General features: G+C 43.1%; 1 protein-coding gene across 1 annotated transcript; it reads left to right on the top strand.

The window, feature by feature from the left end:
- Positions 1-27,530, top strand: LOC138590656 (CD81 antigen-like). Its single transcript, XM_069661092.1, has 8 exons — positions 1-186; positions 10,552-10,666; positions 21,409-21,506; positions 22,205-22,279; positions 23,623-23,742; positions 23,856-23,954; positions 24,724-24,807; positions 25,395-27,530. The coding sequence occupies exons 1-8, from the start codon at positions 121-123 to the stop codon at positions 25,455-25,457; spliced, it is 720 nt and encodes a 239-aa protein (XP_069517193.1). The 5' UTR covers positions 1-120; the 3' UTR covers positions 25,458-27,530.
- The last annotated feature ends 96 nt before the right edge of the window (positions 27,531-27,626 follow it).

Raw genomic sequence — 27,626 nt, 5'->3', positions numbered from 1 at the left:
ACTGGGTGTTGCCTCGGTCTCGGAGCTGAAGTCTGGATTCCCAGTCGCACACAGTCCGTTACACGCTGATACCCACCGTCTGCTGTTAACTCTGCGCTGAATCCTGGCTAACGGAGCACCATGGGAGTCGAAGGCTGCACCAAATGTATCAAGTACCTGCTCTTCTTCTTCAACTTCATCTTCTGGGTGAGTAGCTCGTGTTTTACCCGCGGTGTGTCAACGCAGCGCTGCCTCCTCTCTCTCTGTAGCGGCTCTGGCAGCCCGTCATAAATGAACGGCGACATGAACCACAGCCACCCTACGGTACACACCGCAGAATACCGTTGTTTCTCGTTATAAAAGCTGCATACCCGCGCGCCACACTCTCACCGCCAGGCGAGATCATGGCGAAATCAGCGAACACACTGACAGAAAGACATGCGGTAAATTTATGTAACTGGGATACATAGCCACGATGTGAGGAGAATTATTTTTTCATCACCTCAGACTGCGAAGAGAAGCGGAGATAAAGGCGTTTTAGCTCCACAGTGATGAGTCCGCTCGATAGTTTTAGTCAGTTGAGACATAAAAACGCGGTTCAATAGTTTCACATCATGTTTAAGGCCGCTTAGAGGAGCACAACGACCCGCTGAAAACGTTACTAATGTTTAGTCTGAGGCGTGGAGGCTGGCCTGCTGGGTTTTTGATAATGGCTTTGTTTGGATTACATCTTCTACCCTGTGTGTGTGTGTGTGTGTGTGTGTGTGTGTGTGTGTGTGCGTGTGTGTGTGTGGAGGGGGGGACCCAAGGTGGTTTCCATTTGGAGAGTCAGGGCCCTGTGTTGGGTGATGGAAACATTTGTGGATGTTTAGTTTTGCTCTCGATTGGCTCCTTGGCTGCTCTCACTTTCTGTCTTTGGTTCTTTAAACTGTGGCAGCCTTAAGTCATCACCTTCAATCAAAAAGAAGAATCTTTATTTGGTTATATTTCCAAATATCAACAGTCTGTGTTGACTGATTAGTTGATCCAACTCTAGTCAGCAGACTGGTTTAAACAGACTGTAGCCTCTGAATAATATAAGTAGTCAGTTTAATGTCACATGTTGGTTTGTGGACTTGTGTTTTGCGGCCCTTAGTTTGGCGTTTTGGCAGTCTTTGGTTTGTTGGAGCCAAAAGTTACCATATGTGGACGAGAGGGCGGGGTTGGAGAGGAGCTGAGGGGTTAGAGAACACTAAGCTGCCACCTAATGCTAGCGCTAGCTTTGTAAACAGGGTTAACAGTTTGTGTGAGATCAGTTGAGGTGTTGATTTTGGCTAGCTGTTACATTAATCATCGCTGGATGAGGGCGTCTTTAATGGGCCCAGCCCGGCTGTGATTGAAGCAGGGAACAGAGATAGAAGGTGGGCGTGGAGTGGAACGGCGTGAGGCTGGGCAGCATGTCTGCAGTCTGGTGGCTGCTCCGATACTCTCTGTTCTTTGAAGATGGCTAAACATCCATTGAAGCTAAAGATGCTAACTTTAATCAACCACCTGCTTGCTGCAGTCTGACATTATTTTAAAGTCATACATAAATCAAAGGAGTCATGTAAGCTGATAAAGGACTAATAAGAAAAACTATAATTTAGAATAGTCAGGAGAGCGTTCTTGTCTTATAAATCCCTGTGTTATGAGGGAGCCACACCGTGGTCGATGTTTGTCAGCCATAAGCAATGGAAGATGGTATTTTCAGTCAGCCCAACTGTACAGCTTCACTATCCAGAATATTTAAAGTTTTTGCCTTGCTTCGAACTGAACTAAACATCGGTGTTATGCAGCTCCTTCAAACGAGGAGACAACATGATCTGGATAAAGTAAAGCTGATGGTTTTGAGGTCCTCCCATTCAGTCAGACTGATTGTTTCTTTGCTGTGCTGTCCATCAGTCTGTTGTCCGTCTAAATCCATGTCAGTCAAGCAGTTTGGGCTTTTAATGAGGATTGAAAGTGAACACCTGTAAAGTTCTACCTGTATCGTTTTATACCCTGTACCTGTATGGTCGCCTCTGATATTGCAAAAAATGTGGCATCAGGTATCGGTGAGTATGCCTAATGATCCAATACCTAACGAAATAAGTGGAAAAAATCAACTGGTTTTAGTAAATTATTGTGTGACAATAACAACAAACAACGATGCTAGCAGAGAGAAATAGCCAAATCAAAGCATCGGTGTTTTTCAACCAATATTGTGAACACTTCTTTTTTGGAGGGGTACTCATTATTATACTCAAGTCAGAATGCTGCACAACAATCATTCTATCTTGATTAACTTGTTTTCATAATCTTTGGAAGCCAAATTATGAATAAAAACAAAATATGGTTAATCGCTCAACCCTTGATCCCTGTCATAGGTTTAGTAGTGTTAGATTTTAAGTGTCCTTATTGAGTGTTCAGGGGTAAATGTTTTATTCACCTGAACTGATTGTAGCTGCTGAGAGAGTCTTTTGCCTCAGGCTGCTACTACACGAAGGAAACCCCAGCTCTGGAGCTGATTCACAGATCTTTGTTTTTTTCAGCCTTGGTGTACCTCAGACAGGTGAGACTGCTGACTTTGTCTGGACAAAGCGAATTCTGCATACATTATTTTTTCTGCATTTAATAAGCTGATTTCAGATTTACTGTTTGAATTACAAACACATCTAGTCCAATTAAGTAGGCGAAAGCCTTTTATGCAATGTCAGATTATGGCCGGGTGATAAAGTGTTCTGGGTTTGTGACTGTAATGAACTTAATGTTGATAACAATGATAAAACAACATGTCTGTGGAGGTTCTCAGTCATCCAGGTCAGGGTCAGTTTAATCCAAAGGGCCTTTCGGATGAGAGAAGAAGTCCAGTTGCCTTTTGGATTAAACATTTAAACAAGGATAAACTTATCAGATATTTTTAATCTGCATGGATCAAACAGCCTGTCGCACAGCATAGTAGTGACAGCAGATTTAGCGCACATCCTGAGATTAAAACATTTCCAGACGACAAGTTTCTGTTCAAGTCATGTAACCTTCAAGTTTTAGATCTTTAGTTTTTGACTGGATGGAGAATTTTAGTCATCAGGTTTGGACCTTAAATTATCAGTAGGGATGCACCGATCCGTTTTAATTATCTTTACTAATAAATAGAAAAATAATAAATGTAATAATAACAATGTAGTAAATGCCCAGCCCCTCTGTCAGATACATGCATCTTCATCTTTGAATAAAATATCAGATCTGCTCATGTGTTTAGTAAATCCTCTGCTGTCCAGTAAAAAATTGTTTGAATCAATTGTAGTGTGAAAGAACCAAATGACTTCCTGTGGGGTGTGTGCTCGCTGAAAGAAATGTTGGTAATCCTGCTGAAAGTGACTTTAATGTGATTGTTGGTGCTCTAACATCAGTGTTTCTCTGGCCCCGCCCTCCTTTTTAACACAAAGTCCACTTTGGCCCTTTTAGTTTTTTACGGTCACTCTGAATATCTCAGTGAAAGGACAAGTCCGCTCCATCTGCAGCAGGCCGGGGGGGGGGCTTTAACACGGAGACCTCCTGTTTCCATAAATCACACTGGACACTGAGAGGGTCGGGGGGGAGGGTGGGGACTGCAGACAACACCCCGCCACCCAGGCCCCCTCCCCAGCATGCCCAGCATTCTGGAGCCCCCGTCCTCTGGGCAACAGGCAGAAATAGACCGTGCAGGGGGAGCGGCTGCTGATCTCACTCTGCATCACATTTAAAACATTTTCACAGTTTGGCCTCAGACTCAGTCAAAGTTGTTAGAGCGTGTGTTTGTCCACTCTTAACATGTATTTGATATGATCCTGGGCCTGCTCAGGCCCGCACTGTCTGTCAGCCACCGGGACGGCTGCAGTAAATGTGTTTACACAGTTCGCTCTGTGTGGAGTGTGTGACAACCAATGCTGAAAGAGCAACAGATGGTGACAACGTATTTGGCTTCTGAGAACAAAAATACTAACCCTGAAAAAGGTGCAGTAGACTTTTAAGCCTTCATTTAAACCAATGAATTGCTTTCCAAATACAGCTTTTAGTGTATTTTGACAATGCAGCATCTGTCAGAGAATCCCATTCTACTAAAATGCTTGAATCCATAAACTTAGATATTAGAGCTGCTCAATTACTATGCATTTTCATTGACATTGTCAGCACATAGCATAAGGGTGGCTGAAACGCAGTGAATAAGAAATGTGTCATGTATTCGATCAGGTGGAGCCCAGCGATCCTTCAGCTAACCTCAGATCAGCTGTTTTCATGTTGGTGACAGCTGTGAGGTTAGCTGACGTGACTGAGGAAGGGGAGAGTGAGGAAAATGTGCTTAATGAAGAACATCTCTGCTGTTTGGTGTGATGTTCTTTCATTGTATGGATCCTTTCAAAGTGCTTCACTTCACATCATAAGAACTTTATTAACACTGAAGTCTCTGCTCATTAATACTCTGATTTATACTTCTTGCACAAATAGACTTGAGATGTCTAATAACCGTTCTTTATTCTTTCTCATTGTTTATCCAAAGCTGTGGCTGCTGCTTGACTGACTTTGTGTTTGTGGGATTATTTAGGAACATACATTTAAAGTGCTTTAACCTGCTGCTAACTTGGCCCTTAGCGAGGTGGATCACTGTACCTCTGTTAGTAGCTGTGTCATTGCTCAAAGGTCACTGCAGAAGCAATTGTCATGGTCGGCTCAGAACCGATGACAAATAACGGGAGGTAAACAGGAGTTTCTTCAAAACAATAATTAATTTATTGTGACTTAACACAAAAATGATCAAATGAACCAACAATAAGAGGTGTGGGAGTCAGTAAGTCAGTGGTGCTAGTGTGTGTGCATGAGTGAGGTAATGCCATGTGGGGTGTTGTGTGGAAACATGACAAAACATAAGACAGATTGAGGGACGCCGGGCCCAGGTGTTCCCAATCTTGATGACACGACCACACCCACTGGCATCTGAAACACAAACTGGAAAGAGCTACCAAGCAACCACAAGATGGGGTCGTCACACAATGCTAAGACAGGCTGTGAACTTTACAAACACTCTCTAAATGACCACAAAGCAGAGCAGGTGATACAAACAGAGCGCAGAGTGAGGAAGAGCAGGTGATACAAACAGAGCGCAGAGTGAGGAAGAGCAGGTGACACAAACAGAGCGCAGAGTGAGGAAGAGCAGGTGATACAAACAGAGCGCAGAGTGAGACTCTGCCCTGCCTCACGCTGCCTCACGCTACGCTGCCCTGTCTCACGCTGACCTGCCCTGCTTACGCTGCCCTGCCTCACCCTGCCATGCTTTGGCTGCCCTGCCTTACGCTGCCCTGCTTACGCTACCCTGCCTCACACTGCCCTGCCCATTGCAGCATGTTACTTTGGGCCCTGGCTAATGTCATATTACCTCTACAGCTTCAAACATTAACAATAAAGCTTGTAAATGATCATTAAATCCACCTCCAGGCCAACAAACCTTATCTACTTAAAGAACCACAAAGGTGTACATTGCCCTGCAATAATTAAAACCAGAGTAGGTCACAGACACGGCAACAAGTATCAGTCTGCACAGAGTGAAAGTAAGAGACCTGCGCCGGGGGGGCCTTTGACCTGCTTTATACGTGTCACTGCACCTGCATACACAGTACGGAGGGACAGCCTGAAGTATCATGGTAACATTGATGAACACTCAGTAACAGTGGATCACGGTTGTCATTGATCATTTGTTTCATATAATATCTGTATAAATGCCGAAGTGGGTGATGTTCTGGTATTTCAATCACTTGCCTCAACCTATATATATTATATATATACAGTATATTATGGACCTATATTATTTTCTTTTATATATCAGGTCAGTGAACAGCCCACATATGTTACATGTTACAGAAAAACAAGATAAAAATCCTAAATTACAAGTGAAATATTCGTTGAAGTGTTATCTGAACTGTATGACTATGGCGTCCAGCCCAACAACGTTCAATACAGACCAGACGCTTAAACCATCACTACCTACCAATGAGGTGATACACATCGAATTGACTCCCCAAACTGAGAATATACCTGCGTATGGCCCGTGGTGGGTGTGACTCTGGTACCCTGTGCTCAGTGATGGCATCGGTTGAGTTGTTCCACAGCTGACAGCCTTTCGGAAATGATGGAAAAACTTATCATTGGCAGATATTTTCTCCCATGACTGCTCGACAGTTCACTTGACGTCTGCGGAGGACACATTCCTCATTTTCCAGAAAGGAAAGGTTTTGATTTGCGGCAAGGGGAAAGATTGCCTGCTGCATTTTTTTCTTTCTTCTTGTAAAACCTGAACCAGGTCCTTAAAACAAATCTGCTGCCTAAAAGGAGATGATCCGACTTCTCGGGTGAGAAGACCCTAAGTGGACCCGCATTGTGTCTGATACATTTATTCTGTTTATTCACGGGGGCTTTCCTTCTAGATTATTTCAAATGCAGCTTGCTTAAATCCGGAGTAATCCAATACTACCAAAGTTAAAGTGATTCTCTGAAACACTTCCAATAATAATATTAATATGTATTATAATATATTGTACTTTATTATTCCAGGAAGTGTAAATGTATTTGTAACAGTGTTGAGGCTTCTCCTTCTCAGATTAAATCATATCTGACCTCCATGTTTCAGTGACTCATCTCAGCGGCTCATGTGGTGACTGAGGAGGAGTTCGCTCATGGTTAAGTCACTCTGTGGTGCTGTGTGTGTGTGTGTGTGTGTGTGTGTGTGTGTGTGTGTGTGTGTGTGTGTGTGTGTGTGTGTGTGTGTGTGTGTGTGTGTGTGTGTGTGTGTGTGTTGAATTTCGGCACTCTGGCCAGTTGTGTTGTTGATCTGGTTGCTAGGTTGCAGCTGGCCTCAACTCTGGAATGAACCTCAGTAAGAGAGGGGGAGGAGGGGGGAGAGCAGAAAGTAAAGTGAGCCAGGTTCATGTGTTCACCTCTTTCTGTTTCTGTTATGAATGTAATGAATCATTTATAGACAAGTTATCTTAAGTCCATGTGTGGTATAGGGTCCAGTGTTTCCTCTAGGATTCCTTTCATTAATTACATTACATTAATTAATCGCAATTAATTGCATAAATCAATGATTTCAGCTGCTGGCCCCGCCCCCTCTTTCTGTCTGTCTCTCTGTCTGCTGTGTTGACTGTATTCATCAGCAGTCTGTTTAATTAAGTCACAAAAGTTAAATATTTTCTCTCTCAATTCAGTTCTCACAGCACGTGAGCCGCGTGTGCACAAGAGATGTTATTAATGACGTAGCGATCGTTACCAAATGACATCCGACAACAGCGACAATCAATGCATTTACAATAGGGACATACGGAGATACACAATCGGATTGTTTAGATTGCGTAACAGAACTGCATATGGTTGTGTGCGGACAGAGAGTGTCCGATGTCGCCCTGCTGATTTTTATAATAAACTAATGTGTCCAAGGGGCTTACACATGCATCCTATGCTACCTATGATGTTATTCTCAAATCAGGGTCCTATGTTTACATGTTTCTGTGTCAAAATTACAAGAGATGGAACTTTTGTCAAAGAGTAAGATCCTTAGTTTGACCAGAAACAGCAGTTATGTAGCTCTCTTTATAGCCACCAGACTCCACTGACAAAAACAATAATTTTAGCTTGCAGAACAGAGAGTTGGTCTGATGGTCTACCCCTGCCTCGGTCGGTTACTTTCTTTGTGTTGTTGTGTGGTGTTTAAAGGGTTAATTTGGTTCTGAAGTAACGAGTGTTACGACATGTAACAAGGCAGTGGTAGACCAGAAAGTCCTGTGTTCTGTGAGGTAAAACTACTGTTTTTGTTAATGGAGTCTGGTGGCTTTGAAGAACGCGATCTAACGGCTGTTTCTGGTTAAACAATAAACTTTGTCTGTGTTGAAGGTGGTGTTTCCTCCGAACTCTCTTCTGTCCCACTCATGGTTCACTCATGTTATGCGTTGGTTTAGTAGTTGCAGTCCGGCTCTCCTTTTTTGCTTTGGACTCAGTGAAAATCATCAGGCACCGCTGTTTTGATGCATTGAATGACACTTTGATCTGATTGGCCTGTTTTTGATGTGATGCATTTGATCGGTGTCTGGTCCACGTCAGTTTTCTTTCTAGCTCGCAATATACCTACATATACTACTCAGTAACGGATGGATGTAGAAATGTAGCAAATTACTTTACGTCATTTAAAACATGCTTCAGTAAAACACGGGAGTGTTGTTAAGATGGTACAGGGCTCGACTGTTGATGACTGGCAGCCAGATTATCGATCCTCCATTGTCCCTGGATTTATTCAATTAATGGATAAGTTTGATTTATCAGCCAGCTCTACTAAAACCTGCTCCCCCCTTCCTCCACCTCGAAGTGTGTAGGCTGTGAATCTCCAAAAACCCTCTAAAGCTCTGCTCTTGACAGAAGTTTGTCCATACTGGGCTACTGTAGAAACACGTTGGACTCTGTTAAAGAGCACCCACTGTATTTATAGAAACTCATTCCAAGTGAACGAAGACACAATGATTCTTTAAATGTAGGTCTGCTGAAATATCCTCGGATTCTACACAGCAGACTGTGGGATCAGGCATGAGAAAGAGGGATGATGACATGTTGAGAATAAGGTGAACATGTTAAGTATGAAGTCGCACATTTCCAAAAATATCGTTCAACATCACAAATACATAAATGAAAAAAGGTATTGAATAACGACAAAAATGTAAGATAACATTTTAAGAATGGAAGTAATGTAGTCGAAATGTAACAAGGTACAATTGTCAAGAATAAGGTCAAATGGTTGAGAATAGTTGTTCTGGATAAGATCAAAAAGTATAAAAAGAAGAAGTATTGAGAATAATGTAGAAAATAAAGTCCAAAATAAGGTAGAAAAGAGATTGAAGTTATTTTGCAACTCGACTTTATTCCTAAAAATGACAAAAATAAATCCTCTTTTACCTCCTCCAGACTCGAACGATGTTATTCTATGGATCATTTTCTATGATATATTTAGTTTATAGCTCATCGTGTTGTGTGCAGGTCTACAGGTGGAGGTTACTGTTTTAAAGGGTGGTAGTGGCAGCACTGGGGTGAGACGGAGAGTCAATGGTAAAGAAGCTGGAGGTTTTTCCATCCGACGTTTATTTAACTTCTGCTGTGAGCGATGAAGCTTGTTCCTGTGTGGCTCAGGTTTATGCTAACTCGGGTTATATTTAGGATTTCTTTGTCCTGGACTAAACAAAAGGTTCTCAGGAAGGCTAATGTCAATGTAAAACATGCAGAGGAACAATCCCCTGCAGTAACACAGTCACACATCGCTGTGTGTGCAGGGTTTCCCCCAGGAAGTCGACCAGCAGAGGAAGTTAGGAAAAGCATCAGCTGCTTCACCTTTCACCTGAAAAATACTATCCAAACTGTATAACACTTCTATTAACAACTTGGCGGGATACATTTTCACTGCTGTCTGAAAAATACCAACCATCTGAGCTCTTTCAGCTCGCCCTCTTAGCGCAAATCATGATGTAGAAATACAACAGGAACAAGTGAACAAGTCATCATGTCATCAGTAAGCTCATCCCATGTGTCAAATTAACCTCATATCTTTTCCTCTTAAGCTCTGTAGGTAGACACGTGCTTTTCTTAACTGTGGCTCAGAGGTGGATTGTTGGATTATTGTAGAGAGCACAATCTCTATTTACAGATTCTACATAGAAATGTAGAATAAGGACGGGGATATCCGGGACAGCAAGTGTTCTGGTTTCCCTTTGTAGTACGCTTGTAGTCCGAGTCATATTGACCAATCATGTATCAGCAGGCTGCGGCGTATGCAGGAAAAACAGTCCGTGTGGAGAGCAAAAGCAGGCGGAACGTAATCCGCCGTGATGACACCCCGGCTCCCATCACCGTGATCTGACGACGATTTAGCTTCTGATTAATCTCTATAAACAGACAGGGGCGGCTGTGGCTCAGTCCTTGGGCAAGTGTCCTTGGGCAAGACACTGAACCCACAATTGCTCCCGGTGGCATAGCCAACGGATGTCATAACTGATTGAGTTGGGCATGCCATCAGTGTGTGAATGGGTGAATGTGACATGTAGTGTAAAAGCAGCTTTGAGTGGTCGAAAGACTAGCAAAGCAAGTACAGTCCATTTACCATTTACATCTGCATGCTAACAGCTAACAATCTGTTCTAGATCAAAAATTCAACTTGAGATAAATTCCCTGAGGCGGTGTCACGAAAACTGTTCAGCACTCAGATTTCCCGACTTCCTCAAATGCATCATAAATGTTGAAATTTCAGCACACTTTCAAACTAAATTTCAACAAACCTGTTATTTAAAGTTAGTCACAAGAAAATCTGGTTCTTTTTTTGCAAACAAAGCAGCACGCGGAAAATGAAGTCTTTTATCGCTAACCACCGGTTACAAGCCCCGGCATGTTCACTGTTGTGCCTTGTGCTTGTGACTATAGCTGATGACATCTGAGATTGTAGAGAGCACGATGTTGTGAATAAGAAAAAATGCACTGAAGGACGTGTGTGTGTGTGTGTGTGTGTGTGTGTTGCAGCTTGCAGGAGGTGTCATCCTGGGCGTGGCCCTGTGGCTCAGACACGACCCTAAGACCAGCAACCTGCTGGTGCTGGAGTTAGATGGAGCCCACGCCCCCAGCACCTTCTACATCAGTGAGTAGCTCACCTGTAACACCTGTGTATTTCTGTGTCTGTATCCAACCTCACACTGTGTCCAACCTGCAGAAACAGTTGAGTGAGGGAGAACCACAGTGAAATAAGGGAAATGTGTCATTACACCAGTCTTATGTTGAAACCAGCTCTGACCTCTGACTTCCTCTGATGTATCACAGTGATGACTGACAGGTGATGAAAGGACGTAAGTGGATCTCTTCAGATGAGCTGCAGCTCTATTGATGAAGCTTCATGTGATATTCATTATTGATAAGTTTAACTTTATAAGACCTCATTAATAGTTTATTATCATTACATATAAAGATGGATTATTACAGCAGACTGTCTTTGTTTCCTCTTTAAAATATTGACAGGCTGGAGTTTTATTTAACTCTTCACACTCTGCAGAGAGGTGGTCCACTAGTCTGGTGTGTTTGAAGAGAGCGACGTAACGTCTGTTCTGTCGGGATCTTTTCTGTAATGCTGTCAGACACTTAGAATGACAATCTGAAGAACTTTTACGTACTTACTTTGATTGGGATGCCAACTGGAGCAATCCACCGGAGCAAGTCCAAAACATTTTGTGAAAAGGAGTTAGGGATGGGGCCGAATAATGGAGTACTCGAGTACTCGTTGTTGGCGTCATTATTCGAGTAATGTTACACTACTCGCGCACTCGCATTTAAATCAGTTAGCTTACATGCACCATGTCAGCCGTGAGCAGGAAAGTGATGTCTGGAGGTACTTTTTTGAGTACATAAAAGACGACGATAACGTGCTGTGAGATATGTGGTGTTAAACTGGTATATCATAGAAATACTAGTTCGATGCTTACAGCACAAGGAGAAGCCAGCAGAGACGGACAGTCAGATAGTCTTGCATCACATCATTTGCTAACCCTGTTAGCACACGTTCTTGTGATGATACCAGAGCAGAGACGATTAGCATGCTAATAACGAGCATGGTGAGTGGAGATACGCTCCCGTTAAGTGTTGTGGAAGGAGAGGGCTTCTGTGAGCTGATGGCGTTTGTTGAGCCAGAGGACAAGCCACCATCACGCCGGACAACAGCTAAAGGAGTGGAAAACATGCGAGTTACGTGTTAAGCAACACAGCACAAGTCCAAACAGTCCGCTACCGCTGTGACGTTTGACAACAGGATGTTACAACGTTAACTGAAGGGCCTGTTAAAGGTTGTGCAATGCATTTGAAATTTCACTTGCTTTCTATTGTTGGGTATTTATTTACATTAATGTGGAATTGTTAGATAGTAATGTTCCTCGTACAGGCATGTAGCCTATTATTTCCGGGCCGGGAGGTCCGTGTCTGTGCGAGTACTCGATTAGTCGTTCATGACGTAATCAGATTACTGGAATATTGAGCACCCTAAAAGGAGCCCAGACAACTAGAGTTCCTCTTGTGATGAAAGTGTTCCTGCTTTTACTGCTTATGTCAGTAGCTCTACGCAGCAGTTCGAGTACAGTTTGGTTTTAACTATTAACACTAACACACACAGTACAGGACAGTACAGGTGGTCCAGAGGAGGACCCCCCCCAACCACCACCACCCTGGATGTGAAAATGTTAAAGTGATGTGAAGCGGGCGTCCCCACATCATCAGCTTCTTGTGACCACCACTAAAAGAGGACACACAGCTCATCATGTGACTCAACAACAACAACGACAACGTGAAGTTCACTGCTGTCACCTCCTACCAGCCTGTCAGAGAGGAGTCATCTGCCTGAGAGAAGGAGAAGAAGCGACAAAGGGGAGAAGAGAGGAGAAGGAGAAGAGGAGCGACAAAGGGGAGAAGAGAGGAGAAGGAGAAGAGGAGCGATGAAGTGGAGAAGAGAGGAGAAGGAAAAGAGGAGCGACGAAGGGGAGAAGAGAGGAGAAGGAGAAGAGGAGCGACGAAGGGGAGAAGAGAGGAGAAGGAGAAGAGGAGCGACAAAGGGGAGAAGAGAGGAGAAGGAGAAGAGGAGCGACAAAGGGGAGAAGAGAGGAGAAGGAGAAGAGGAGCGACGAAGGGGAGAAGAGAGGAGAAGGAGAAGAGGAGCGACAAAGGGGAGAAGAGAGGAGAAGGAGAAGAGGAGCGACGAAGGGGAGAAGAGAGGAGAAGGAGAAGAGGAGCGACAAAGGGGAGAAGAGAGGAGAAGGAGAAGAGGAGCGACGAAGGGGAGAAGAGAGGAGAAGGAGAAGAGGAGCGACAAAGGGGAGAAGAGAGGAGAAGGAGAAGAGGAGCGACAAAGGGGAGAAGAGAGGAGAAGGAGAAGAGGAGCGACGAAGGGGAGAAGAGAGGAGAAGGAGAAGAGGAGCGACAAAGGGGAGAAGAGAGGAGAAGGAGAAGAGGAGCGATGAAGTGGAGAGGAGAGGAACGTAGACTAACAGAGGCAGAGGAGCGTTGAAGGGGAGATGAGAGGAAACGTTGAATAACAGAGGGAGGAGAGGAGGAGTTGTGGAGTAACAGAAGGAGCAAAGGAGGAGTCATTGTGTTTGTACATAGCTGTGGTCGATCAGAGAGGAGCCCCGCCTCCATGACTGCATCGTCCCGTTACACAAACCTCCCTCCTCTCCGCACGGCGGAGAAAAAGGCTCGTCGGTTTAGGAAAAAATTCCTCACTGACCCTCCCCCCTCCTCCTCCTCCTCCTCCTCAGCGGCCCCACCCCTCCTCCTCCCTCCCTGTGAAAGTTTCCCTCTCCTTCTTTCCACTGTCCCTCCCCCTCACTTCCCCATCTGGTTGTGGTTAGTGTTCCCGTCGCGCTGTCTCACTCACCCTTATTTTTCCTCCAGTCCTCCCCTCCCTCCCTTTTTTTCCTCTCCTCCTCCTTCCAGGAACATTTCAGACCTCTACATCTGCTCCTTTCTCTAAGCTGTCAGCCCGCTCATAGACACAGTTACCTATCATGCCACAGGTTAAAAAAACAGCAAGTTTGTCCTTTAAAAACTTGAGACCTCCAGGGGTTAGATGATCTAAATCTGAATAATCAGCTCAAAGTGTGCTCCGGTGTTATCGTTTATTGATTTTAAACTTGACTTCCTGTTGTTTTGTCACGTTGCATCAGTTTTCTCAGTAGTGAGAGTTACAGTCAGTTCCTTCCATCTTTACGTAATCCTGACAGCTCTTCTGGCGAAGTGAGCAAACTTGAGCAGAACGGTGGTCACACAGAGAGGACACTATGAGTCAGTTTGAGTCTCAAAGCAAGCCTGTGTCACTTTTCCAATCATTTCATTCCACCACAGAGCACGCTGAAGGAAAACTCCACTTTGTCACATCTTGAGGTTTAAATGTTTTCCTTCTGTCAGTTTGGATGAGATCGTACTAAACAAAATCATTTGCTGAGGACACTGAAACAAAGTCTGATGTGGAAAGACCCAAGCATGTCCAAGAAAGTAATGGCATCCTGGCTAATAGGTGAACTGAAGGGGATCTAAGTGGGGCCTGACCCTGGGCCGGAGCTGCTCCAGGACAAGTCTCTCCAGGGTCTTCCTGATGTGGGACGTCAATGCCACCGGTCTGTAGTCCACAGAGGGACGCAGTGTATAAGGTACAGGAGCCGGGCAGGATGTCTTCAACAGCACAGGGACCCCGTGAAGGCTCATGTTGAAGACTCGGTGAAGCACTCCACAAAGCTGAGGGGCACAGGCTTTGAGCACCCTCGGGCTGACACCATCAGGGCCTGCAGCCTTGCCTGCGTGGAGTCTCGTCAGCTGTCTTACAACATGGTCTGCTGTGACGCGCCCTGGGGTGGGGGAGTTTTCGCTCCAGCTTCCTCCTGTTTTTGTCTTAAACCTCCCTGATCTTCACTTTAAGCTCCCCTTGAACTGACCTCACCTTTCCATCTCTAAAAGCCCTCTTCTTGGTATTCAGGATGCCCTTTGTTACCCACGGCTTGTTATTTGAATAACAAAGGATAGTCTTCGCTGAGACAGTGCAGTCCACACAGAAGTTGATGTAAGCCCCATGGAGAAGACATCGATGGGCTCACAGAGTGCCTACCAGTCCGTCACCTCAGAACAGCCTGCAGAGTGTCATAGGTTACAACACATGGTGTAAACACAGGCAGCAGGACGTCGCTAACTGGCTATTAGAGATTGTTGCTAGCATAATCTAAAACAAAAACCATACAAGCTAAAGCACAACCTACATAACTGACAAAACCTTTAGGTTGTATGGATTTCATTGACATGAAGCATCTAAAGGTTCTCCAAGAAATGACATCACATTAAACAAAATGAACAATGTAATGTTTTAATGAGCAGAATTAACTTCTGTTAAGAAACATTTTGTTCTTTCAGAATTGTTGTGATCCATATGTTTTGTGAGTTTTTCTTGCAAAATTTGATGATCACATTTTTGTATTTTGTAATAAATTATATAATTTAAAACTTTCATCACTTATAATTATTTGATTGACTTGCATAATGTTCACATTAAGAACAGATACCAGTGTAGGCACAGGCGGACCGTTTCTTTTGTAGAGTTAAATAGACCTCCAGTCCATCAACGTTGTTTTGAAGTGAAAACAAAGACGACTGTCAAACTGTCTGCTGTAATAATCCATTGTTATAAGTAACATAATGAACAAAGTGAGGTAGCCCAGTGATGTTGCTGGGTACGCGTCCTGCAGCTCTGACGCATTAAAGTCTAAAAGGACGCAGTAAATTCACTATCCGTGCGTCCCAGGGACTCGCCTCATCTTTCCCATACAGAACGATACTTTGTCAACAACAAACTTGTGTTAAAATCAAGAGCAAAAGAAACATGGCTGTCAGAGCATCACTGTTTCAACCCTCTGCACATCTAATCAGAGCAGACGAGATCCCATGTGCACAGTCATCACTTTTATGTTCGATAGCACCAAAAGGTACCGAAGCTTTAAAGAAACAACAGATCGATGATCAGTTTTCAACCCAAAGCTGCCGCGGGCATAAAAGAGAGAGCAGCTGTGGTCGAGCGACATAGACAGTAAGTGAAGAAAGCGAGCGTCGTTACTGTAAATAAAGCAGTGAAACAGAGAAAAAAGACGTTATATGTTATATGTACATAAGTCGAGTGTGTGTGTGTGTCTGTCCGCTCCGCCCTATGTCCCACCTGGAGCGACACAGCGGACTGTTCTCATACACAGAACAGCAGATGAAGACGTTTTGTAAAGCCTCTTTAAGAAGTTGAAGTCCCTTTTCTGCAGCAGCTTTGTGTGAAGGAGGGAAATTAAAAACAAGAAAATGGCCTCATTTTTTGTCCCTAGCAATTTTATTTTTGTTGCCATGGTAACAAAACAGGTACCGAGTATTGATTTTTTAAAATTAGTATCATATCAAAGTTTGAAACGATGGTATTGTGACAACCCAACCAACATCAAACACGAGTTCAACGCTACAATGTCTCGAGAAACAAACCTATCAAATTTCTCAGGGACCCACTCAAATCATCCCCCGTGGGTTCTAGGGACTCACATCATTAAAAACCTCAACATCACTGGCAACTGTTAATGTTCAGAGAGATTAAAGGTGATCAGAACCAATAATAACAGTTGTAGGTTTGTATTTCACTCACTAAGAACATTTCAGCTGTGGGACAGACGAGTGCACCTGAAACCTCCATGACTCTGTGTAGTGTTTGCTGCAGACCTACATGTGTATCACAGACCTCCTCAGAGGCAGAGGTACATCACAGCTCCTGAAAACAGGACGGTGTGTAATAGACATTTTGTGTGATCAGAGGTGTCGTGTCAACAACTGGCGACTCCCAATAAATAAGCAGACAGTGAATTCACAGATGTAATACACAGCTAGCAGGTTAAAATATAAGAAGTGCCCTTTAAGGTGTTGGTGGTCATATACTGTATGGGGAATTCTTAATATTTGTAGAAAAATGACACAAACTCAAAAAGTCAAGGTATTTATTGTTTTTTGATTAGATTTAAAGGATTCATCTAAACTTTTTACTGAGCATAAACGTAATTGTAATGTGTTGATTGTCTCCCTGCTGTATAAAACACACAGTTCAGGTGACAGATGTAACTACTGTAATAGTGAACCTCTGAATCTTTAATCCAGATGTGTTTGGTTGCGTTGATGAAGACATCCGACTGTTGTGTATTCAGTAAAGAGCGCCTTCCTCTCTGCTGCTTCCTGTTCCCTCTCTTATTTAGCTGTGTATTTTTAATATCCATTAATATCTTGACAATTAAAACATGAGACGAACTGAGGTGAAAGCAGTGGAGAAGAGCTTTAAGGTGGAACTTCATTGACGACAGCGGACAGACAGCGTGTCTAAACTAAACTACAGCTGAACCATAGTTTGTTTTTGATCACCGCCGTAATGTGCACGTGTGCAGTAAGACCTGTGATGTCATGTAACACATTGGACAGAAACACGTCACTGCTTCTTTTTAGCTGCTTGATATGAAAGAAAAACTCACAGTTTTCATTTTCCATGACTAATCTAAAGACACATGCAGAGTCTGAGTGTCGCCTGCCTGTAACTGTAGATACACATATATCCGTCAACTGAAGAGTTTTAGTGAGATCCAGAGGCCATGTGTGCGCTCAGTGTTAGTGTTTGGCACCAAAATTTTGGCTTCGATACCAATACCAAGTTCAGTATCACGATACTCGAGACTGAAATGATACTCGATACCTAATAGATCAGAAATAGGATGTCCACAAGGGCTGGTCACATTTTGGAATTCACAGTTTATTAACAACTTGTAACACTTTGAGATTACTGGACAAGTCCCAAACAAACTAGTTTTTAGCTGGATCTACAGGTCAGACAAATGTCAGACTTGTAACTGCAGTTTCAATCACCACAACTCAACACAACACTTAGAATTCATTTTTAACTGTTTAATATTAATTTCAAACATATCAGGTCAAATTGGTCATTTATATAAATACAGTATATATTTCTGTATTCTGTCTGTTTGCTCAAATTCAGTGCCCTTTTGCAAAACATGACACCCACAGAGTGTCATGGAAAAAACATTTTCACTGATATCTTAACGATGTCGTTTGAGTTTCATTCATATCAGGGCATATGCTAGTTCCAAAAGGACAGACCATGATTCTACCAACAGGCCATTTCCACTTTAAAGATACACCAGCAGCCCAAGCACATGGTTTTGAAATGATCGAGGAGCATTCTGTTTGTACTGTGATATGTTCGCTAAGTTTACGGTGGGGGTGTGCCTCTTTTGCTGGCCGTTCTGTTTGACGCTTCAGTTCCACCATAGTAGAAGTGACATGTAGCGTAAGCTCAACACTCACCCCTCGCTCTCTGTCTCTTACATACCTGAAGCAGCAGAGCTGTCAATCATCCTTTTTACAGCATCAAATAACTAATAACTAATTAAAGGTACATTTGTCAGAAAAAGGAAAACGTGGACATAAATCAGCATGATAAGAACTAACTATAGTGACAGAAACCATGTTTTAGAAATATGTATCTGGCATGTATTTAGATTTTATAGTTTGACTCATGTCCCATCTGTTAACATGGAGGAGGCGGTTTTTATGACCTATACTGCAGCCAGTCAGCAGGGGGCGATAGAGAGGGTTTGGCTTCACTTTTAGGGAGCTGTCATGTCGGCCATCTTTTTATACAGTCTATGGTTTGAAGTAGATAAACTTTCACCCAAACAAAAAAAAAGATTTTTAATTGTATATCCGCACATGAATAAGACACTGCATGGGTCTGGTGATATCCCCAGTATTTTTCATATCATCCTGCACATACACTCAAAACTTATTTTACCTGTTCGACCCCACAAGAAGTAAAAATAGGGATTTACAAAAACAAAAAAACTTTATGAAATTACAAGAGGAATTTAAATGAATTTAAAGCAGAGCCAGGGAACCATCCCCTGTTATTGCTAATCAGCGCTTGATAGGGGAAGGCTGCAGCATGTGACCCCTCAGCTCCTCTTCAGACTGTACGAGGGGGGAGGAAGGAGGCCTGCAGGGTGGAGAGTCACAGAGAGCGTGGAAGAGGATCCATGAGAAGATTAAATCAGGAGAGACAGGAAGAGACTTTTAACTAAATAGAATTATTGAGAACATAATGTGGATGGCATTAAATAGAGAGAGCAGAGGAGGGGAGGAGAAAGGAGGAGGAGGTAGAGAAAAGAGGAGGGAGGGATTGTGTCAGACTGTGGAGCCACAATCTCAGAGATGGAGGAGCACTTGGTCGGTCTCCAAGATATCGATTTATAAATTAGCCTCTACTGTGTGTGTGTGTGTGTGTGTGTGTGTGTGTGTGTGTGTGTGTGTGTGTGTGTGTGTGTGTGTGTGTGTGTGTGTGTGTGTGTGTGTGTGTGTGTGTGTGTGTGTGTGTGTGTGTGTGTGCAGCAGAATTGTTAGTGGTCTGTAATGGAGTTATGTGTGCGCTCTGACAGCAGGAGTGATGAGGCTGAAACCACGACAACTCTCACAGTATGACATCACTGTCTGTGCTTCAGCTAACGTACGAAAATGATTCAGTGTGACAGAATGCAACGATTGATGGAGCCCAAATTGTTCAGTATTAACTGAATAAAAAGGTAGGGATGTGATTTTTAATAGTGAAGGCCGAACTCTCAGGAAAATCAGAAAGAAAAAACCTGTTGAGACAGACGACACGCCCCAGTCCAAGCTTCCCTGAGGATGTTTGTTTCCTTCATCTCGAGCTGCACTTTTTAAAAGACGACACACTTTTGTGTGAAAGATCAGGTTTTTAAGAGCGCCTTGTTTCTATAATGTTGTGTCTTAGTTACCATGACGATGTCCAGCTATGATGTTAGCTTGGTAATTATTTCCTAAATAAGAATCTGAGCTATCTAACTAACTAAAATAAAGTCACCTCTTTGTTTCTACAATTTTTCTACCTCAAAGTTTTCCTGACAGAAATTAATCAGAATTATTTTTTGTATTTTCACAAAATAAAACTTGAATAACAACAGTGATGTAACACAGAGCTACATATTCACAGTACATAGTTGTACACAGTTACAGATACAGACACAGCGCTAAACTCCTGCAGAAACGCGTATAAACTGTTCCTGTCTGGGTTTTATCTTTGATGTGAACAGGTGCATGGTGCTCATTTAAAGTTCTTATTTCTCCTAACTAGGGATGGGCATTTCAACATTCACTGGAAACTATTCGATCATTATTCTCACAGCGCCACACCCGTTTCACCGGCACCTGGCACGAATACTTTCTTCTTTTGTTATTTAGTGGAGGTGGCAAACAGCTTTCAGGAGCACTACAGCCACCGTCTGACGGTAGTTTTGCAGGCGTCGGTAAATACCTTGGAAAAAATATATTTTTTAGATGAGATATGTCGTAACCCGGCCCGTAAGGCCATGACAAACAACTTGGAGAGACACGAGTTGCCAAAAGTAAATGAATTAATTTATTACAAAAAGAACGTAAGTTAATTAAGGAGTTAACAAATTCTATGAGGTGTGTGAAATCTGTATTATCAGTAGTGTACATGTGGGTGTGTGAGTATGGTGTGGTGAGATGTTTGAAGAGTGCACTAACAGAAAGAACCAAACTAGAAATGGTGCTGGCGTTGAGTCCAGAGAGCGAGAGCGAGAGCGAGAGAGAGCGCCGGAAGCTGCTGTATTTATACTCTGAGGCATGGGCCCAGGTGCTCCGTATAGCAGCATTGACCAGCTCCTCTGCAAAACAAACACATGCATTAATACAATTGATTTATACTATGCAGGGGCCATCACAGATAACAGTCGCATGAACTTTTTGATTTATTCTAAATGAATGATTATTTGTGACCATGCCTACTCCAAAGTAAAGACACAGAAGACAGAAGAGTGAATAAGCAGCAGAAAAGGCACAACATTTCACAAGATAGTCTTTGAAGTTGTCTTGACTTTGGCAGTTAAACCAGATATTATCATCATGATCATGATGCAGTGATAAACGGTAGAAACTACTGTTTGGAAAATGTAATATAATGTATTATTTAACTGGAAAGGCTTAAAAATGTTAAAAACCAGCATGTTCACTTCCTGTGGAGTAAAGCGACAGTTTATCACCAAAAAGAATACATATGTTTGTCTGAACTTCTTTGGAGTTGCTTTGCTGAATTTTTTTTTTAAATCACACGGCAGTGTTAGTATGTTCCTCCTGTGCAGTCCCCTCTCCCCCCAGCCCAGCTGACCCTAACACCCCTGACCTTTGACCTGACTTTTAATGAGCCTGATTCTCACTTCCCTCTGTCAGCTGTTGACTGAACACCACCGTCCTCAGAGTAATACAGCTGAAAGCAAGATATGAAGCAGAGAAAGGACACGCCGCTGCTCTCCCTCCATCAACCTACAGACGTCATACTGCCAGTGTGTGTGGGTGTGTGTGTGTGTGGGTGGGTGTGAGAGAGAGAGAGAGAGAAAAAAACAAGAGCAGGGCCTGTTTCGTGTGATGAATTATGGAGCAGGCTCTTTGTGTTAGAAACCACCAAACAACTTCCTGTGAACATAACTGGAACATGACTCACTTTCTTCTGCTGGCATCAAAGCAGCACCGCGCCCTCTGCTGGCCAGCAGGTGGGATTACACGTGTGTGTCAATGTGGAGGGAAATGCTTTGAAAGGTTCAGACCGCAGTGTGTTTAGAGCCTTTTAGTGGTTTGTGTTCTTGTAACACACTGACAGGTGCATCACTACTGCCATCTTAATTAATACCTTTTAATGTACCTGCGTTTCTATGAATATTAATCAATAATGTCTGTCTCTCTGTCCAGGTGTCCACATCCTGATCGCTGTGGGCGCAGTGATGATGGTGGTCGGTTTCCTCGGGTGTTATGGCGCCATCCAGGAGTCCCAGTGCCTTCTGGGAACTGTGAGTCACATTTGAAGCTTTAAGAGTAGAGTAACTTTAAGAGTACCCAAGAGTAAGATGCTTTTCAGAAGCAGACACAGCCTTTACATTGCTCTGTTCAAAACTCCCAGACTCCATTCACAAAAATACTAATGTAACCTCACAGAACACAAGAGTTGTTCAAAGTCACACAGTAACACAAACAAACTCACTGATGGAGGCAGCTGTAGACCAGCAGCTCCTGTGTTCTGTGAGGTAAAATGACATGGTGTGTTTGCAGAGAGCGATGTAACGTCTTTTTGTGGTTATAAAAATCATCTTCATCTCTGTAACTAAAAGGTCTATCTCTGCAGGGATCCTTTCTCTGATGTTGTCACACACTTAGAATAACAACCTGAGCCTGTCAGTGGAAACAACAAGGAGAGGACTGTTTACTGATCTGGCCCCAAATCTAACATTGCAGCCATTACAGCCTGTTTCTCTGCTGCAGGCTGAAGCAATCTAATGAGATATTTCCGAAACTTTTAGTATCTATTACTCATTTATAGAAAAAGGACCAAGGTTTTACACTACAAGAATTCCCCTTTAAGAATACACACTGAAGAGGCGAGTAACACTGATGGTATCTCCACAGGGCCCCTTTAACTTCATCCACTGTTTGATGTTGTCTCATGAAGTGTTGAAGTGAACCTCAGTGATGTTTCTGTTGTGTGCTGCAGTTCTTCGCCTGCCTCGTCCTCCTCTTCGCCTGTGAAGTAGTCGCTGGAATCTTGGGCTTCATGCACAGAGACACTGTAAGACCACCCCCCCCCCCCCCCCCCCCCCACACACACACACACATTAGAGGTTTAAATAAACATCAAACATCCTGACAAGTACAGTTCATTACTCTACTGGCTGTAATTTAATATTATTAATCAAAAGGTGCTTCCTTCTGTGATCCCCTGTATGTCCCTGTGTACTCTGAGCCAGTTCTTACCTCTTATGTTTCACCATCACAGAGCGTCTGCTGTTTTGATCTTTGAAAAACTTTAAAGAACAAAAATCAGTCCACCATCAGAGACACGTCCAACACTGTGAATGAATAAATATCACCTCTGCTGCACAACAAACTCCTCCTCCCCTCATTCTGACAGGCGTGTGTTTGTTTGCTAATCCAGCAAACATGGTAGCAGGAAATGACTCCGTTTGTATGACATGAAACAAGATGAGAGGCTTTTATTTGAATGATGTAACACTGTACCATTTTATAATATCATACACAACAAATTGTAGTATTGTGTTGTACAAAGAGCAAGGGGGTCATTTCAGTTAGAAACAGATTAGAGGTTTTTGAACTTAAAGTAGAGGCTCTTTTTGATTCGAGGATCCTGAACGTATCTTAAAGTCAGAGCTGAGTGTGTTTAAACCAACATTTCCCACCTCGGTACAACAACTACACGTTTCTCTTTTTGAATGTCATGTATGGTTGTAACAAACTCACGGTTTGGATCGCTTCGCGGTTTTGAGTCACGGATCGGATCATTTTTCGGATCAGCAAAAAGTTGATGATAGATGCATCTCCATACAAACTATACAACGTATCAGACCCTCAGTTTTCTCTATTACTTGACATTGCTAATATTAAAATAATGAATTCAAGTGGAGAAGAACTCCCATATAATTAAAGTGTTTTTTACGAAAATCAAGAGTTCATAATAATAATAATAATAATAACCTATATAGAGCACTTACAGGCAGCAACATAAAATGGGCAAGTGTTGTGTGAGTCACAACGAAACAACAAACGGTGAGCTTTCATTTTGGGATCAGGTCTTCAGCTTTTGGACCCAGCGCTGCGCTATGATACAGTGTTTGTGTAATACTGGTGGGTTAACAAATACAACATCTTAAACAATCAGTCCACAATTATACTATATACTGCAAATGCAAAGGCTTTCATCAGTGGGCCAGAGGCTCAATCACCATTGTGTTACCTCATTCGGTGATAGAGACCTAACAGACATTTATTGACATGAAAATCTTCGAGCTTATATCTTAAACACTTAAACTGGCTGATGGATCTGACATCTCCAGGAACAGGTGACAGTTCGGACTTTGATCTGATCTAAGAGAAGTGTTCGTGTTCCTGTTTCAGGTGTCGACGGAGATGATAAACTACTACGACTCCGTGTACGACAAGGCCATGACACAAAGCCTGACCGACAAGGACAAGAAGCAGGCGGCCGCCTCCGTGCTCAAGGTCTTCCACGAGACGGTGAGAATAAACACTGACACATATTGATCCATTGGTTATGGTCAGTGTATAAACTCCAGAGCGTGTTTCTGTGTACAGGACGAGACGATCATCTCTGTGTTTGTGTGTTTCAGCTGATCTGCTGCGGGAAAGGACAGGGGTCGACTATCCTGACACAGATCACAGACATGTTCAGCATGACCGACCTGTGCCCCTCCTCTGGAACTACAGTGGTCAGTAACACCATCACTTCTGTTTATACTGTCAGCAGGTTAAAGCTAATATAAAACACACCATGTAACATATGTAAATATATGAATCATTATTCAGGAGGTAGCACAGTCGCAGGTCATCACATGTTTGTCTCAGCCTCTCTGTCACCTCGAAGAGTGACTCACCTCTACAGCTCTAGTAGAGCTGGCGGCCATCTTGTCTTTTCAAAGCGCAGCTGGAAACAAAGACTGACAGACAGACAGCTTCACTCTGTGTTGGCATTTAAATACTTGATTAATTGTTTTGAGTCGTCAATCATCCAGACAATCACAAGTTAATGCTGTGCTGGATCTGGATGGTGCAGCTCTGGTTTGGAGTTTCCTCAGGGACAACTTGACCCTCCCACAGCTCCTCTTTTGTTACCTCGGTCATAATTTACCTTACCCCTTCATGAAACAGACGTCTCTTATGACCTGACAGGTTTGAAGGTAAAGACCTGAATGAGTACATGATCTGATGCGTGAGATTTGTCCCTTGTGGGCCAGTCTTCCTCGTGCTGTGGGAAAATGCTAAAATTCATGTGAACACACCTTTTCTTTAATGTGAAACGTTCCACCTGCTCGAGGTCTGAATGGCTGCTGTGAGGAAGGTGTTTTGCCTCTGGTGTCTGACTGATGTAAACAAAAGCCTGGTCTTCATCCCGACCTAAAAACCAGCTAACACAGCGCTCTAGTCGTAGTTACTGAGCTGAAGTCGTCAGTGACATGTTTTGCTGTTTTTTCTCTGCAGAGCTGCCACAGCAGGATCAATGACCTGTTCACAGATAAGATTTATCTGATCGGTATCGCCGCCCTGGTGGTCGCTGTCATCATGGTGAGAACAGGAAGCCGCATATCAACTCTTCAAACCCTTAAATGACATCATGTATTTCTTCTTTAAATGTCTGACAGTAAATAAACAATAATATCAGTTTAGATGTAATTATATGTAAGTTAAAAAGATGCTTAGTCAGTGGTCATCAAAATGTTCCTCTCTCCTCTTTGGACACAACAGAAAACATCGAACAGTGAACGATCACTGCAGGCAGAGTGACAGCACAGGTTTCAGTAATACCTTACACAGGTCTGACTTGATGAACAGCAGAAGACGCTTTATGTGTAACTTTATTTATTACATGATTTCTGCTGAGCTGATTCATGCTCCTGTTTGCCTCTATCCAAACACTTTAGTTTCTAGTCATTGTTTCACATGTTTTAGTACTTTAGGATTGACTGAAGCAGGCTTGTTGTGCTGCTTGTTTTTGGACAACCTTTAACAGGTTTATATGCGGCTGGCTGCAGTACTTACCCTTTCACACACAGCTATTAAACTGTAAATCTTCTTATCTCACTATTGAAACAAGGTGAATTCAGTTGAACAAGCATAAGCGTGTCTGATCCTGTGTTTGACTCCTCCTGCAGATCTTTGAGATGATCTTCAGCATGGTGTTGTGCTGCGGGATCCGTAACAGTCCGGTGTACTGAAGTGTCGGGCGTCCAGTGTCCGCTCGCCGCTGAAGGAGGGACAACCTCGCCATCTGTCCCCGTCTCTTTGTTTTCTTTTATAAGCAGGAAATGTCACATATATTGCTTGCTGGATTTAGTTAGCTCTGTGAGAGGAACATGTAAACCTTCCTCATGGGGCCTTTAATGACACTGTCGATGAAGTTTTTGTTAGTCACACATGCTGTTCTGCATATATAACCCATGCTATCCTAACCTGATAGACATTATATGACACGGTCACACCTGAGTTACACCCACCTGTCCTGGTGCTCTAATCCCTTACTATGAACATGCTTTATATTCTGGTTTTATGGATGTTTTTTCACTGTTTTATGTATAAACTGTATATAAATATATATATTAACAGTGCTTTATGACTGCCTGAGCATGGATGTTGTACTCTTCCTACACTCTCTGCTTGTTTGTGTTGCTCCAGACTGAACCAGATGAAGAGTGTTAGCATCACCACCTTGTCTCTGTCACCGCTGTGTGACATCGGCAGGAGCTCACTACAGAAGGAGGTTATCTTAGAGGCAGTTGATAGATAGCTTTAGATAAAAGGAAGTTGCATCAAGTTACATTAAGTCATTTACACTCTCTACATTTGCATCTTAGCTCTCAATCAGCCAACCTAAATCTGAATTTGTTCCTCAGTAAAAAAGGCAGAAAGAACAAATCCTATTTAACCAGCTCAGGATCGTGTTTCCTCTTTGGTGTGGCCTTTCTGAGAGTAGAAAGAAGAAAAGCGTCGAAAGAAATGAGAAATGTAAAAAAGCTTTTATAACACTGTGCTTTGAATTGTAGAGGCTGTCCCTGCTGCCTGTAGAGGACACGCAGTGAAACTCCAGCCTGGGTGTCCACAGACGGAGGCCCTGTCTGGTTCAGTCTGGTCCTGTCTCATTGTTGTGTCTCTTCAGCTTCACAGCGTACTAACCCTCCGCATCGTCACCTTTCATGTAACAACTGTTGGCAGTGCAGGGGGTTTGACCTCGGTGCTTTACTGTCCTGCTAACATTACTAAGCTTCAGAAACATGATGAGCGAGTGTAGTAGTGAGTATGAACAGAGCAGAAACAGGTGGACACATCATCATGAACACTAAACAACAGGAGTGAACACTTCAGGAGTCCTGTCACAGTGAGAGTGTTCAGACCAAAAGCAGAGGGAAGTTTTGCTTTGACAAATGACTTACAGAGTCATTGTAAAGACACAAATTACACAATGAATTAGTGTGAATTGGCAAATTTCAATTTAGCTGATTAGTTCTTGGTCCGAAGACAGCTTGGCGGAAACTCCTGGAGGTCACGACCCCTTGATAAGAAACAGTTCCAGCATGTATCTCACTTTATGCATCCACAGCTTGTACTATCACATAATTAATGTCAATGAGATGTCAAGGTGTTCTTGATTTTGTGTCTGCTCCCTTTGAGTCCATTTTAACCTTCTCAGGCTGATTGTTAGTATTCTCCTTGTCTAGTGTCAGGCAGCACGGTCATGTTAACAGCTCGGCCTCACCTGCCTGCTGCAGCTCAGCCAGGCAGGAGGACCCCCACCCCACCTGAACATGCTGTTTATTTCCTCCCCTCACAAGTCGGAAGATATTTGTCCTGAGGTCTGTTCCTGCTCGTCTCAGCTGCCTTACATTTTAACACTCAGACCCTCAGTCATATCATCCTGTGTAAGCCTCCATATTATCACAGCCATCTAAACCTTGTCTTGTTAACATGTCATACTTAAACTGAGAACCAGTAAAAGTGTCTTGTAATATTTACAGCTCTGATGTATTGTACTAATGAAAATCATGAAGGCTGTAGAAAGACAATGTATGCCTTTTTCTCTAGTATTGTGATAACTTGTCTGGTACGTCATCAGGGGAGTCTGCACAGAGGGGGAGGGGGGGGATTATGTGGCAGGAAGTCAAACCTTCAACCCGTCAGTTTCTCTGACATACCTGTCCATGATGCTGCCGCTTCAATCTCACCCCTTTCTGCTGATGTGGACTTAGGTTTGCCCAGATATAAAGGGATTAAATGTTCTTAAATGTTCAAGTAAAGTTGGAGGTTTGTGTCTCTTTCTTTGGGAATCTGAGATAAAAAGTGAGAATGAGTATGATAACAAACTGCAAACCTGCAGCCAGTGATATCCCAGG

This window comes from Semicossyphus pulcher, unplaced genomic scaffold (genome assembly GCF_022749685.1).
Source record: "Semicossyphus pulcher isolate SPU_LCO1_2020_fin unplaced genomic scaffold, fSemPul1.0.p SCAF_1, whole genome shotgun sequence".
NCBI lineage: Eukaryota > Metazoa > Chordata > Actinopteri > Labriformes > Labridae > Semicossyphus > Semicossyphus pulcher.
This window is presented reverse-complemented; position numbering and strand designations above follow the sequence as displayed.

Bases quoted from the DNA above. Each gene is read 5' to 3' on its own strand.
- LOC138590656 (XM_069661092.1), top strand. From the start codon at position 121: ATGGGAGTCGAAGGCTGCACCAAATGTATCAAGTACCTGCTCTTCTTC. The intron at 187-10,551 runs GTGAGTAGCTCG...TGTGTGTTGCAG, and splicing joins TCTTCAACTTCATCTTCTGG to CTTGCAGGAGGTGTCATCCT. The intron at 22,280-23,622 runs GTAAGACCACCC...TTCCTGTTTCAG, and splicing joins GCTTCATGCACAGAGACACT to GTGTCGACGGAGATGATAAA.